The sequence below is a fragment of the Pristis pectinata genome, chromosome 4, assembly GCF_009764475.1.
Source record: "Pristis pectinata isolate sPriPec2 chromosome 4, sPriPec2.1.pri, whole genome shotgun sequence".
Classification (NCBI taxonomy): Eukaryota; Metazoa; Chordata; class Chondrichthyes; order Rhinopristiformes; family Pristidae; genus Pristis; species Pristis pectinata.
In genome coordinates, this window is record NC_067408.1 from 89,326,951 (window position 1) to 89,341,498 (window position 14,548).

Consider the following 14,548-nt stretch of genomic DNA (forward strand, 5'->3'; position numbering starts at 1 on the left):
AGTAAACCATAATGTTTCGCAGATAGAAAGCTAGATATTATATCTCAAAATAGTATATTTTTGTGCACTACTTGATGGAATTTAGCTTCTCGGGCAAAGCTCATATGATTTCAAAACTATGTCCCAATTTCAACATTTTTGTGCATTTGAAGTCCATGAAGGATGGGAAGTCCAAGGAATTGATTTTCTGGTAGTCAAGTCCTCTAAGAATTTTATCTTCAGTTGCTTGTTTTCCCCTCCCACCACCCACCCACCCCCCCCCACCCCCCACCAGCCCTCAGCTACAGAAGTCATTGAAGCCCCCAATCACGTATCTGAAGTCACCCCTCCCCACCATCCAATCGCATGTCCAATAACCATCACCACCCAAACATGTCCATGACCTTTTGATATTCCCTCCCTCAATATCCCTCTGATGTTTTTCCTAGCCTTGAGATAATGGTTTTCTATAAAACATTACTCTTTTGACTGAATTGTCACACCCTTTTAAACTTCCCAATGGTTTCCAGTAGGTTTTAAAGTTTTCTAAATCCAATATATTTGTTGGAACAGAACAAGGATTTGTCCACAATTAATTGTACTGTAAAAATAGTATCCACGATTCATTGTTTCATCAAGTAAAGATTTCCCAATTCCTGCATAAGTACGATGAGATAATCCAACTACTGCCTCCAAAATACACATTGAGGAACTTCAAAATTTCATGAGAATCTTTTTTTTCAGATGTGGCAGTTTTCGAAGTTCCTGTTTTGCTAATTCCATTGCTGTCAGCCCTCTGCTCAAAGTCAAAATCAAGAAAGTAGCAAATCTTAACACAGAAATCCTTGTGAGCAATGTTATTTTTTTTTTCTCTGCTTCTCATATAATGGGATACAAGAAGGAGGAAATATTGTGGTCATAATAATGTACTGTATTGAAATTTCATGGCTTTAAGTCATTTTTCTACTTGGGAGATGTTCCAAATCAGGTAAACATCAAGTTTTTTTTAAAGGGTATGGGGATTGTGTATTCTTGATAGTGATATTTGATATGCTCTGCTATCTGTAAGACTAGCATACCAACAGCAATTTCATACAAATATCACAGTAAGTAAAAAAAAATATAAGAATCAAAGTTTGGCTGGCTTCTTAATCTTAGCCAATCTTAACAAACTGGCTAAACAAACTTTCAGGTCTTTGGTAAATGGCGTGTCATAAGTTTATCTTATGGCACATCATCTGAACTGAACACAAAACCAGAAAGTTTTAGAAGTTGACTATATTAATATATTTTGGTGCAAGATTGAATTCTTGCGGCAAGGTAGTGTAGCAGTTAGCGTAACACTATTACAGCACCAGCGATGAGGTTCAATTCCCGCCTCTGTCTGTAAGGAGTTTGTACATTCTCCCTGTGACTGCGTGGGTTCCTCCGGGTGTTCGGGTGTTCTCCCACATTCCCAAAGACGTACAGGTCAGTAGGTTAATGTGGGTGTAATTGGGTGGCGAGGGCTCGTTGGCCGGAAGGGCCTGTTACTGTGCTGTATAAATTTTTTAAAGTTTTAGATATGATGTTTCTAATGCTAAGCAAAATAAATTTGTGAAAATGCATATAAAGCTGAAGATAGTCTATCTCAGAATAGAATAGATAATGATTTCTTAAATGTAAAGCAGGCAACGGTAGTGTAGTGGTTAGTGTAACGCTATTACAGCACCAGCGACCCGGGTTTCAATTCCCGCCGCTGTCTGTAATGAGTTCATACCTTCTCCCCGTGACTGCATGGGTTTCCTCTCGGTGCTCCGGTTTCCTCCCACATTCCAAAGACGTACGGGTTAGGAAGTTGTGGGCATGCTATGTTGACGCCGGAAGTGTGGCGACACTTGCGGGCTGCCCCCAGAACACTCTATGCAAAAGATATATTTCACTGTGTGTTTCTATGTACATGTGACTAATAAAGATATCTTATCTCATAACTTAGTCTTCTGTTAAAATAATCTTTGTATTTTGTAATAAAATCTTGCTTTGTATAAGATATTATTATGTATTAATTATTTGTGCACTTTTGAGGAAAATATATAATCAATGTCAGTTGCACTAGAATTGCATTTCAAATGAAGAAATTTTTGAAACTTCTGTTTGGTAAAACAAGTGAATTGACTTTGTATGCTACACTTACAGGAACTGCAACTGTTGATCGTGAGGATCTCTCACAGTCCTTGGTAAAAGACATAAGGAATTATTTCAAGTGAGCCCAGAGTATTTCTCAATGCTCCTGGTTGGTAAGGATGGAAATGTCAAGTCATGGTATCCAACCCCAATGTGGAATATGGCCATTGTGTATGACCTCGTTGACTCATGCAGCTCCGTCGACAGGAAATGGCTATTCAACAATCCTTGGGTATGCGTTGCCCAGAGGATGAATATGGATATAGTTACCATGGTTACCAAGATGGATCTCATCAACAAGGTCACTATGGTGGATACCCTTACTAAAAAACAAATTGTGGCATTTGGGTTTGAATGCCGTAAAGTCCATGGACCAAGTTTTGTTAAAGCATCCTAAATTTGATACTGATTGGAGTTTTATATAATTACTGAACATACTCCGCCACTAGCCATCAGGGAAAAATGTCAATTTTCAGTTACATTTTGGACATATTGAAAGACAAATCTCTAAATTCTGTTGATTTAAAGAACAAATAGTAGCTACAGAAGCCATATAGTTGTCAGCCTTTTGCAAGAAAATTTTATAGCTGATACTTATAATGGAAAGTATGTATATCCATAATTAGAGGTGTTTTTGTTCTGCATATTTATTATGTATTAAAGGGAGAAAGATTTGCATCAATTTTAAGGAATCAAATAGAAATAGTTGGTCTCCTACTGTATAAATTAGACACAACCAGAAACGTTCCTCTGAATTTTCAATGTGTATCAACTGAGATGTATTTACACTGACACAAAATTTCAAAAGAATTCAGCAAAAATGAAACCAGTCTGAATAACACATGTTTTAGATGTTAGTGAGAACTGCTGCGTGCAAAAGATGCGTAACATTTCAAATATAGATTTGGACACAACTTACAGATCACTTGTGATAAATAATACTTGTTTTATCTAAGAAAGAAAAAAAATGTCTGCACTATGAAAATATCCACACCATCAATGTGAAGGGCTTATAAGAATGACATACTCTTGGCTCTGCATTACATCTAACACACATTTACAAAGAAAGGCCTATACAAAGCTTGGACTAGAAGCTGTGTACTGGGTACAGACATTTTTCAAATTAAACTACACTGTGAGCAGTATGACAGAATCATATGAAACCACAGGAGACTGTAGCACCCTTGTTCCTTGACATAAGGATACATCATAAAACAAATCATGCTGTAATGCACATCAGTTCAGACAGCATTCGTGGAGGTATAAACAGACATAACATTTCAAGCCATTTTGACCTGAAGAGTAAAACTCTATTTCACTTTCCAAATATGCTGCCTAACCCCACTGAACATTTCTAGCAAAGTTATTTTTGTTTCAGATTGCTATGGTATTTGCATTTGCATCATGAAGACAGATTATCTGTCTTAATACCATTGCTGTATGTCGGGCCTTGCTGTTCACAATTAAGCTGCCATATTTCTCACAACCGTGACTAAGCCTCAGAAGTATTTCTTTGGCTGTTAAGAACTTCGGGAAGAACTAAGATTGTGAAATGTACTATGTAATGCAAGTCTTTTTATTTGTGTGAATCATTCCCAGGTTGAGAAGATGAGTTGAACAAACATTTTACAAAGGGACTAAGTTTGAGTTGATGGTAAAAGGAGGGAGATACAGTACCTGCTTGCATGGTATTATTTCACAGTATATTACAGCACATAACCATTCCTAGTCAAAGAGTTATTTTGCAAACTAGGGGTATTTCATATAGTTATATAGAAATCAATAAATTGTTTATTGTAGCTGACTCTTTGAAATGTGTTGAGAAATCCTGCAGTGTATGTGGTAAACTACACTGTGCGCTGTGGTTCACAATCATTGACCTTAGAATTACATAGAAGTTAGAGATGCATTACGTTTTAGAGGACGAACACTGCTTTCAGTTGTATTTGGTATAATACCCCACTTATTAAAAGATAACTACCTAGGATAGTAACATTTAGAACAATGATTATTTTCCTTCAGGTGATTTGTTTTTTTATAGAAGTCCAAATCATACTTACTTGGGAAGCAATTACAGTATAACAATTTTCTGACCGGGTAGTTCAATTAGTGGAGTAGCATAGTCATGCTGTTGTGAAGGAACCTTTCCTAATATTTAAGTAAACAGAGTTCTTCATGGGAAAGAGCAAATGTTGGAATTGATAGGAAGTTCATAAGCATTTGGAAATCACGTTTGGGTAGAGAACATTCTTTTGAAGGTGGTGATGAAGTGTCGTTATGCAATATGTAACCTGCCAATTTCTATATAAATGCTGCACTTTTCTAGTACTTTTAATTTTACCATTTGCAACTTCTGTCTTTTATCACATTACTCTTGTCTCACCCCATCAAAATCTAAATACTGTGCTGACACCTTTCCTTTCAGACCATGCCATTGTTTCTATTAGCAAACATTATATTATGTCTGTACTTAAGTGCTGAATTCCCTTTGCACTTTACATCGTTAAAAATGTTCCAAAGTACAGAAAGTAAAAATCATTGGTCTGAAAATAAACCCAAGCTTGTTTTTGAAATGATGTTATGTTACACTACCATTTCTTGTGGTACAGAACTGTTCCACTGCTAGTTCAGCTGGTTGAACCATACCAAGAAAAGCCCAATCTGATCACTGGTCTGACTTGGCTGTACCCAGAGCACCAGATGGAGTCCAGCCCTGCAGCAACAAGAAATAACAAACTTAACCTCTAACAAAACAATCCACATCCTGCTGGATATAAGTTGTGTGTAATCAAATCCACGCCTGGATGAGCTCAATTGTGACATCTCCTGCAGCAAACTGTTGCTCATTGCCATGGACACATATGAATGCAAACCACTTGGGTAGCTGGTACTGTGGAGCTGTACAATGACAACAACACAAACAATTTAGCATATTTGCCATGAAGATGGGAGGAAGAATATCACTGGGAGAAAATTCTGCACTGAAAATAATAAATCTTCCCATTACCTCACCACAAATAATATTGAGATGTCCAACTTAAAAATACTGTATTTTCTAGGGGTTTCTTTAGATTTGCTAAGTAACTTCAGTGGAAGATTTGCAAAGAGCCGCAGGATACCTGTAGGTATCCTTCCAATCTTTCAAAGTTAGAGAAGACCCCTTTATTAATGTCTGTCCCTTAACACCTTGCCACTTAATGTATTACTATTCTCTGAAACCTTTTGAGGAATATATTCCTTTGTTACGATACTCTGCTTTTGAGTGTCTTCAACCATTAAAAATATGACACCAAAATTGTCTACCCAACTCTTGCATGCTCGCTTTGATGAAATCCTATTTTCTTAAGCATTAGGAAAGATTTCATCTTGCTGCCTGGGGATCATGTTGTGGAAACTTCACTAATCCTATTTCCAAGGAAATCCAAAGCAATTGAAAGTCACAAGGCTGCTGAATTGTGTAAATTCACGATAGCAGTCATAAACCTAGATGCCAAGTGAAAACATATATCACCACATATTCATGTTTTTTTGTAATTGGACATTCATAATAAAACATGTTATAAATTCCCATCAATTTTTCTCAATTTTTTTCCCCTGTTTTATAGATTGAATGCTAATTTTGTTAAAGTTTGTAAAATAAGATTTTCTTCAGTAAATGAGTTGATCTTAAAAGCCTCAAAGTAACAAAAGATCACCAAAGTACGTTTCAAATCTGAAAATATAAAACAGCAATAGAGATGTACTTTTCTGACAATGGACTGGCTTAATGAAAAAGTGAATCATCAGGTCAAGTTCTTCATGCTACGTTTTCCTTTTTAATCACACTTTTTCTATAATTTGAAGAAGGTCAATAAATATGTGAAAGTAGTAAGAAAGTCACAGTGGAATCAATTCAGGCACAGCTCACCATTACCTCATGTCAAATTATCTGGAATCTAGATGTTGTGCAGATTCCTGCCAGCTGGAACACTATGAAGCATAATCACATTACTCACTGGAAAATTACAGTACCTTCATATTCAGTCCAGTCAAAGTGCATTATGACTTAAATTTCTTTTCAAGTTCTTTAACTCACACAGGAGCCAATCAAGATACTTGCCGAAATTCTGTATAACCATGGAAATAGCTTGGCCAGAACTAGGGATTCAACTGAAGTGATCTATGCTATAAATTAGATTTCTGAAATACAAAAGCAAAATACTAGAATCGCTGGAAACCAGTATCAAAACAACAAAAAGTGAAAATATTTAGCAGGTTATCCAGAATCTGGTGAAGAGCTAAGTAGATTTAATATTTCAGGTTGTTGACCTGTGCTGAGGTAAAATTATCAACCTGAAATGTTAACTGTTTCTCTCTGTGCAGATGCTTCCTAGCCTGTTGAATATCTCCAGAATTTCCAGTTTTTATTTGATTCTAATAGTATTATAATTAAGAAGTTATTTTTAATTGTCAGTCCAAATTAGGTCTGGTTTATTTCCTTAAGGATGTTATGATCAAAAAGCACTTCGAAATTATTTCTGCTTTTTATATGTACAAACTGAATTGTGTATGCTTAAGAGGCCATGAGATTTTCCATTTGAGGTAATCTTACATCTCTTGCTGTAATGTATCTGGTAGTCAGACCACAGGTTCTATTTTTGACATTCTATTTACACTAATCTTTCAAGTCAAGGTAGAATTTAAACTGCTTCATATTGATGCAAATCTAACAAGGGTGTGCAGTAATTACTGGAGATTTCATAGGTACTTAAAATCTTTCAGTGTTTCTCATATAGGCAAAGTACTTCAGAAAAAAATTGTTGTCACTTAAGTTTAAATGCTGGCCATTTAAATGTGACCTGACTCAGTGTTTTGGCAGAAAATGCTGGAAACACTCAGCAGCTCAAGCAGCATCTGTAGAAATCTATTTCTCTTTCCACAGATTTGTGTTTATTTCAGTGTAATCGGTGTAAAAACAGGGTTTATTTCAGATTTCCAGCATCTGCAGCTTTCTGATTTTTCATGTTGAGAGCCTGTTGCTTTCTGTACTGATGTCCATAATGAGTGAAAACACTGATTGAAACCTTTGTCTCCAGTTATGATGTTGAATTTCAACATGTGGTGCCTAAAGGGAATGTGATTACCAAAACACAGTCCAAATCCAACTTGATAACAGCCGAGAGACTTTGGTACCTGATTAGAACTCAAACAATGAGTTGAGTATAACAAATCAAATTGTTTCATTGTCTGTTTAATTTGCAGTACATTCTGAGTGATTGAGGCATCGAATCTCTTTTATCAGAAAAAGAATATTTCAAAAGAAGGAACTTAAGAAATAACTTTAAAGATGAAAATATGAAAAACCCATAAGCACTGTGCCAACTGCGGAATGAGAGGCATAATGTAGCCATTAGGTCCTGACTACATACATATATGCATGAGCTCTTTAGTAATTGTAGTTTTGCAGATGTGTTTGCTAAACATGTATAGATATGGATTGGTTTAATATATTCTTAACTTTTCAAATTTTTGCTCTCACCACAGAAGCCTACTTTCCTAATTAAAGATCTGCTCCACTGAAACTAGCAGCTCACCAGTGTACAAAAGGTTTTTTTTCTCCCCACAGTTCTTGACTGATTCCAGGTTTATAGATTGGAGGAAAAAGGAATTCAAATATCAATGCAAGAACACTATGCAGAATATCAAGGTAGATGGTGTTGAAAAGTTATGAAGTCCCATCTTGCTCTGTGGTACATCAACATGCATTTATATAATGTCTTTAATATAATAAAAGAAAGAAACTTGACACCAGACCACAAAGGGATAAATAGTGCAGAAACCTCAGAGCTTTATAAGATTAGAGGAGAGTACAGAGATATGGATCAACAGAGCATAGGAAGTATTTGTAAACTACCACAAGAATATTAAATACAAGACTGTGCCTAATTAAGAATCAATGTAAATCAATAAATACTAGAGTGATGGGCAAACAGAACTTCTGTGGGGGCTAGTGATAGCAAGGTACAAATGGATCCCATCAACATACTTATGGAATCTGATATATTTTCATTAGGGGTTGCATACAGGTAAAAAGTGGGAGGGGCCTAAGGGAACACCAGATAACAGTCCGGAGAAGCCATTTCAAGATATTTTCTGACTAAGATGTAATAGATAAGAATGGAACTGGACTAGTACATTCCAACCTAGCAGGATGACAAATGAAATTGATGTGGCCAACAGTGTCAAGGCTACCAACAATTTAACAGGAATGAAATTGGTTAGTTTGTCCTTGCCACAGTCTCACAGGTGTTGTTTGTGACTGTCAATTAATAAAGGACATTAAGAGAGAACATTACTATGGGGAGTTTACTAGGAGAGAACTGATGAATCTATTATCTGTAACTGTTCTGTAATATTTAAAGGCAACCTAGCCCTTGGGTAGGTTCTGGTCGAGGGGGCAGAGGGAGCGTGAGAAGTAAACCATGGAAAATCTGTGGTGAACTGCCAGCAAACTATAGTGTTATTGTAGATGCAGTGGGATACTCGTGGCTCTTGCGGATACAGAGGAAATAAAAGGGGAAAGACCTTATTTACTATTTCTTTGTGGCTTTTGTTAGTTTGTTTAATGACTCATTGGGCTTCTGAAAAACGTGTAAACCCTATGCTCGATCACATATTTTCCACATATTTAGTAGGAGGGTTCTGAAACCAGCAAAGGACATTTTCTACCTATCTTTAAACTGGCCCACTGTTATTTCCATGCAATCACATAAAACAGTAAAGAAGATATGGTGCAGCAATGCCTTTGGCACAAATCAGGCATGGGACCTTAAGCCCAGAAATCAGTTTTACACCCAAAAGAGGGTGAAATGCATTCTGATATTTATCACAATGAATACATTCTTGGTCTTTGAATTAGTTTGTTATATCAACAAAACCACAACAGAAATGTCACAATATGCCACCTACTGGATTTTGGGGAGCATTACAAGTTATAATTATCAAATCCTCCATTCATTTCCCAAGTGTAATTCCAAACTTCCCATTGCCTGTCACATTAATTCTTTGTCCCACTCCTATTATGATTCTCTGTCATCAGCTACCTATATTGTTCTCATGATGCTGAACACAAGCTTTCATGTGGCTGCAAATTTGTTTCAATTTGTTACATTTCAATTTGTCTTTGTATCATTTTGCTCCAATTGCTTGTTATTAAGTTGTTGTTACCTTGATAATGTAGATCTGCACCCTACCACAGACACACCCTATACTCTCTCCACTCTCCCCCTTTCTACAACTTAAAACATGCTTGTCCTTCTCACTCTTCCACTTGACATGAATGTAGATTATTCTTTCCACTGATGCTGCCTGACCTGTTCAAATTTCCAGCATCTGCCATTTTCTTTGCTGTGAAATCTGGAGTTTTGTAAAACTGCCATCAATCTGGAGACTATTTTCAAGTTACTTGAAGCTCCTGGGTTCCAAGAGCTCAAGGTCAGAAGTAAGAAACTCATGAAAAATCAAAATCTAATCTCTTATTCCTTGCCAATGTTACACATGGTTTCACTGAGGATCAAGAAACTATAGTATTGAATCCTTACTTCCAAGACCTGTGCCCCATTAACAACTTGTTTTCACAGAGTAGCTTTAAAATAGTAAAATGTTCCAGTGTGCTCCACAGTCATGATATCAATCAAAATTTGATACCAGGACACGTGGGCAGGCACGGTAGTGTAGCGGTTAGCGTAAAGCTTTACAGCGCCAGCAACCCAGGTTCAATTCCGGCCACTGTCTGTAAGGAGTTTGTACATTCTCCCCGTGTCTGCATGGGTTTCCTCTGGGTGCTCCGGTTTCCTCCCACATTCCAAAGACATCCAGGTTAGGAAGTTGTGGGCATGCTATGTCGGCGCCGGAAGCGTGGTGACACTTGTGGGCTGCCCCCAGAACACTCTACATAAAAGATGCATTTCACTGTGTGTTTCGATGTACCTGTGACTAATAAAGATATCATCATCGTCATCATCTTATAAGGAGAGTTAAGGGGTATTGACCAAAGGATTGATTGTTGTTATGGAAGGTTCAGGAGGATGAGAATAAGGCAGGGCAAGTCATGGTGGTGTAGCGGTTAGCGTGACACTATTACAGCACCAGTGACCTGGGTTCAATTCTGGCCACTGCCTGTAAGGAGTTTGTACATTCTCCCCATGTATCTGCATGGTTTTCCTCCCACGTTCCAAAGAAGTACAGGTTAGGAAGTTGAGGACATGCTATGTTGGCTTGCCCCCACTCTACTCTAAAGATGCATTTCACTGTGTGTTTCGATGTACATGTGACTAATAAAGATACCTCACCTCGTCTCAATTAGAAAGGAGTAACACTGCACACGCATTATTTTGAGAGAGAGAAAGAGGGAGAGACAGCTTTATAGCCAGAAATTGAACAGTATTATGGAGACATAAACAATTCATCGACAAATCACATCAACAATTCCTTTCTCCCCACAGATGCTGCTTGACCCACTGAATTTCTCCAGGAAATTGTTTATTGTACAAAATTACTGGGAAATAGATTATGAGGAAATGCAAGAGGAACTTGAAGAGCTTTACAGTGCATCTGTACAAATACACAAATTCTGGTAAATATCTTGGCGAGCCACAGGTGCAAATAGCCATATGCAATTAAGATATTGTGATGATAACAGAGGCTTAGCTTAAAGTAGGACATATTTGGATGCTAAATATTCCTGGATGCAAAGTGTTTAGAAAAGACAAAGAAGAAAAGGAGGTAGGTGGGGGTGACTAAATAAAGAAGAATATTTCAGTGCTGCTGCGGTTCTTGAGCAGAAGCAGTTTGGTTAGCATTAATAAACAATATATGCTATTACATTGCTTAGTGTTTTCCTATAGGCCACTAATTACTAGGAAGGATATAGATGAACAAATTTGTGGGGAAGTTACAGAAGGATGTTATAGAGACTGAGATTGTAAAGGGGAAGATTTCTGAAATACATTCATGAGAATTAATCAGTATGTAACTGCCCTAACAAGGAAGGGAGAGGTGCTGGATCTGGATCTGATCATGTGGAGCAAATGTCAGTGGAGGTAATGTTTAGGGAGGCATCACTATAGTATTATGATTATGTCAATTATTAAAAAAAAAGCAGGACCATAATTCCTAAGTTAAAGGAAGGGTAATTCTAGTGGAATGAAAACATAGCAGCTGAGGTAAACTGAATCAGAGGTTGGCAGGCAAGTTCTGTAAATACAATGACACACAAAGTGGAGGTGCTTCTTTTTTTAAATCGAGGTAATGCCAACCAGGGGAAAAGTAGATCAGTCGGATCACTGGATGAGGTGAAAAAAATGCAAATCAAAGAGGTACAATAAATGTCAGTTTGATAACAAACAAGAACTAGGCTAGGTACAGAAAGCTCACAGCGAAGTAGAAAGAAAATACCAGGCATAGGAAACGGTAATTGAGATGTTAGATAAACTAAAAATGGATTAAGAGGCACTAAAAAAGCTAGCTGAATGCAAGCTAGGTAAGTCATCAGATCTGGATAGGAGACATTCCAGGTTACTGAGGGAATGTCAGGATGGAATTTGCAGAGATACCTGCCAATAACTTTTAATCATCTTTGGGTAATAGGGGTAGAGCTAAAAGATTGGAAGATTCCAAATATTAAAAAGCAAGAGGGGGTAGGTTCAGAACAGACGTGAGGGGGTACATTTTTAACTGAGAGAGTGGTGGATGCCTGGGATGCATTGCCTGATAGCGTGGTGGAGGAAAATTCATCGTTGGCTTTTAAGAGAGGCTTGGATGGGCACATGAATGAGAGGAAAATGGATATGGGCATTCTGTAGGCAGGAGGGAATAGCTATGTCAGCACTACATTGTGGGCCAAAGGGCCTGTTCTGTGCTGTACTGTTCTATGCTCCATGTTCTAAATTGTTGTTCAAAGAGGGACACAGAACAGAGAGTGGTACTGTACAGGAACGGGCCCTTCAGCTCACCATGTCTGTGCTGACCAGGGTGCCAATTTAAACTAATCCCATCTGCCTGCACATGGTTTATATCCATTCATCCTTGCTTGTTCATGTTCCTGTCTAAATGCATCAGGATAAACTCAGCCACTGCCATCCAATCAGTTTAACTCTTGTGATGGGGAAACTTTTAGAAATGACTAACACCAAAACAAAATTGAACAAATATGAATTAGTGGAAGCCAGTACGGATTTGTAAAAGACAAATTGTGTTCAGCTATTCTGTTTCAGTTTTTAAAAATGAGGTAATAGAAGATCATTGAGAACAATTCCATTGATGTGCTGTGTAAGGATTCTAAAAGGTATTTGCTAAAGTGGCATGACATGGACTTCAACAAGGTTAATCCTGTGGAATAAAAGAGATAATGGCAGCTTGAATAATAGATTGTCTGAATGACTGAAAAAAAAGTTGTAATGAAGAGTTGTTTTCAGACTGGAGGGAAGTGTTCTCTTGAATAGTACTCTCCAGTGATCAATCCTGGTTTTATTTATATTGTAAAGATTTTGGATTTGGAGTGGGGAAAAGGGTATATTCCTTTACCTCATTTATTATATCTAGAACCTCATTTTTTAAAAACTAAATCAGAATAGCTGAACACAATTTGGTTTTATTATTCTTGCATTGTGTGGGCACAGACTCAAAGAGCTGAACCAGCATGTTAAGATTTGTTTCTTATACGTGAACATCCAGATTTCTCACAACACAAATTAATATTCTGCTTTTCTGTTCCTGCTTCCAAAACAGACAATCGTCCAGTTTCCCACATTATACGCCACCTAGAGTATGTTTGCTAAGCACTTTTTTTTTAAATTCATCTCTCAGGAGCTGAGCATTGCAAGCCAGCACTGTTGTTCACTACAAATTGCCCTTGAGAGGTGGTAGTGAACTATCTTCTTTTACCACTGTAATCCTTCTGGTGAAGGTACTCCTATGGAGTGTCTTGGTCGTGAGTTCCAGGATTTAGACCCAGATGATGAAGGAATGATGATACAATTAGGACGGTGTGGAACTTAGGAGCACCACCATTTGAACATTCCCCTCTGTGTGCCAGAATTCCTTGACTTTCATTGTGGTAGATGTTGTAGGTTTGGGAGATGCTGTGACAAAGCATCTAAATAACTTCAGTGCACTTTGTAGATGATACACATTCCAGCTACTGTGCACTGGTGTAGGTTGGAATATTTAGCACAATGTGGGGGTACCAATGTAGGTTGTTTTATCCTAGATGGTATATTCTTCCGCAGCTGGAGTTTCACTCATCCAGATAAGTTGACGTTGCTCATTTGTACCTTGCAAATGGCAGATACTCTGGAGTGTTAATATGTGAATTATTTGCTACAGGATACTCATCCTCCAATTTGTTCTTGCATTGAGTTGAGTTTCTGGTCAATGGTGACCCTCAGGGTATTTATGGTGGGATACATGGCAATGGTAATGCTATTGAATATCAAAGGTAGGTGGTTAGATCCTCTCTTGTTGGAGATGGTCATTACTGAGCAATCTTGTGGCATAAATGTTACTTGCTTGCATTAGTTCATGCCAGGATGTTATCTTATTGTTGCTGCATGCATACGTAGACTGCTTCATTTCCTGTGGAACTGCAAATGAACCTGATCATTGTGCAATGGAAGGAAAGTTTATGATGAAGTAACTAAGGATGTTTGGGCCTAAGGCACTGGCTGAGAAACTCCTGTAGTGTTGCCAGGGACTTGGATGATTGACCCCTGACAACCACAAGCATCCACCTTTGTGAATGGGATGTGGAAAACTCATTGGAGTGTTTTCTTCTTGATGCCGATTGACTTCAATTTTTCAAGGCCTCCTTTTTTTCATACTCAATTAAATTCTGCAATTGAGTCGCAGAATTGTACAGCACAGAAATGGGCCACAAGAGATTGCAGATGCTGGAATCTGGAGCAACAATCTGCTGGAGGAATTCGGCGGATCAAGCAGCATCTGTCAGGGGAGGGGGAAGGAGTTGTTGACGCTTTGGGTCAAAATCCCACGTCATGGCTGGGAGTGGAGAGGGAAGATAGCCAGTAAAAAGATGGGGGGGGGGGGAAGTGGGGGGCGCGAGTAAGTGAAAGGTAGACTGAGGAGGGGTGAAGGATAGTGGGAAGATTAAACCAGACTGGGTGGTGGGGGGGTGGGGGTTGGTTGGATTTGGGAGACAAAGGCTGGTGGATGATAGATGTAGGCGGACAAAAAAAGGCAGATGGAGACAGGTGGGAGGGAGGGGAAAGTAAACGTGGAGATAGCTAGGAGGATGATAAGCAGGAACACAAAGGCCGCCAGTGCAGGAATGTGATAAATAAGGAAGGTGATGATGGGAACCATTAAGGGAGAGGTGAAAGGCAGATGGAACCAGAAAAGGCCCATTCTG

General features: G+C 38.2%; 1 protein-coding gene across 1 annotated transcript in view; it reads left to right on the top strand.

Annotated features, from left to right (window-relative positions):
- ccdc80 (coiled-coil domain containing 80) overlaps positions 1-4,696 on the top strand; it is a 33,131-nt gene extending 28,435 nt beyond the window's left edge. The window contains 3 exon segments of the mRNA XM_052014906.1: positions 2,155-2,217; positions 2,220-2,327; positions 2,330-4,696. Of these exon segments, the coding sequence (XP_051870866.1) occupies positions 2,155-2,217; positions 2,220-2,327; positions 2,330-2,469 (311 nt within the window). The 3' untranslated portion in view covers positions 2,470-4,696.
- The last annotated feature ends 9,852 nt before the right edge of the window (positions 4,697-14,548 follow it).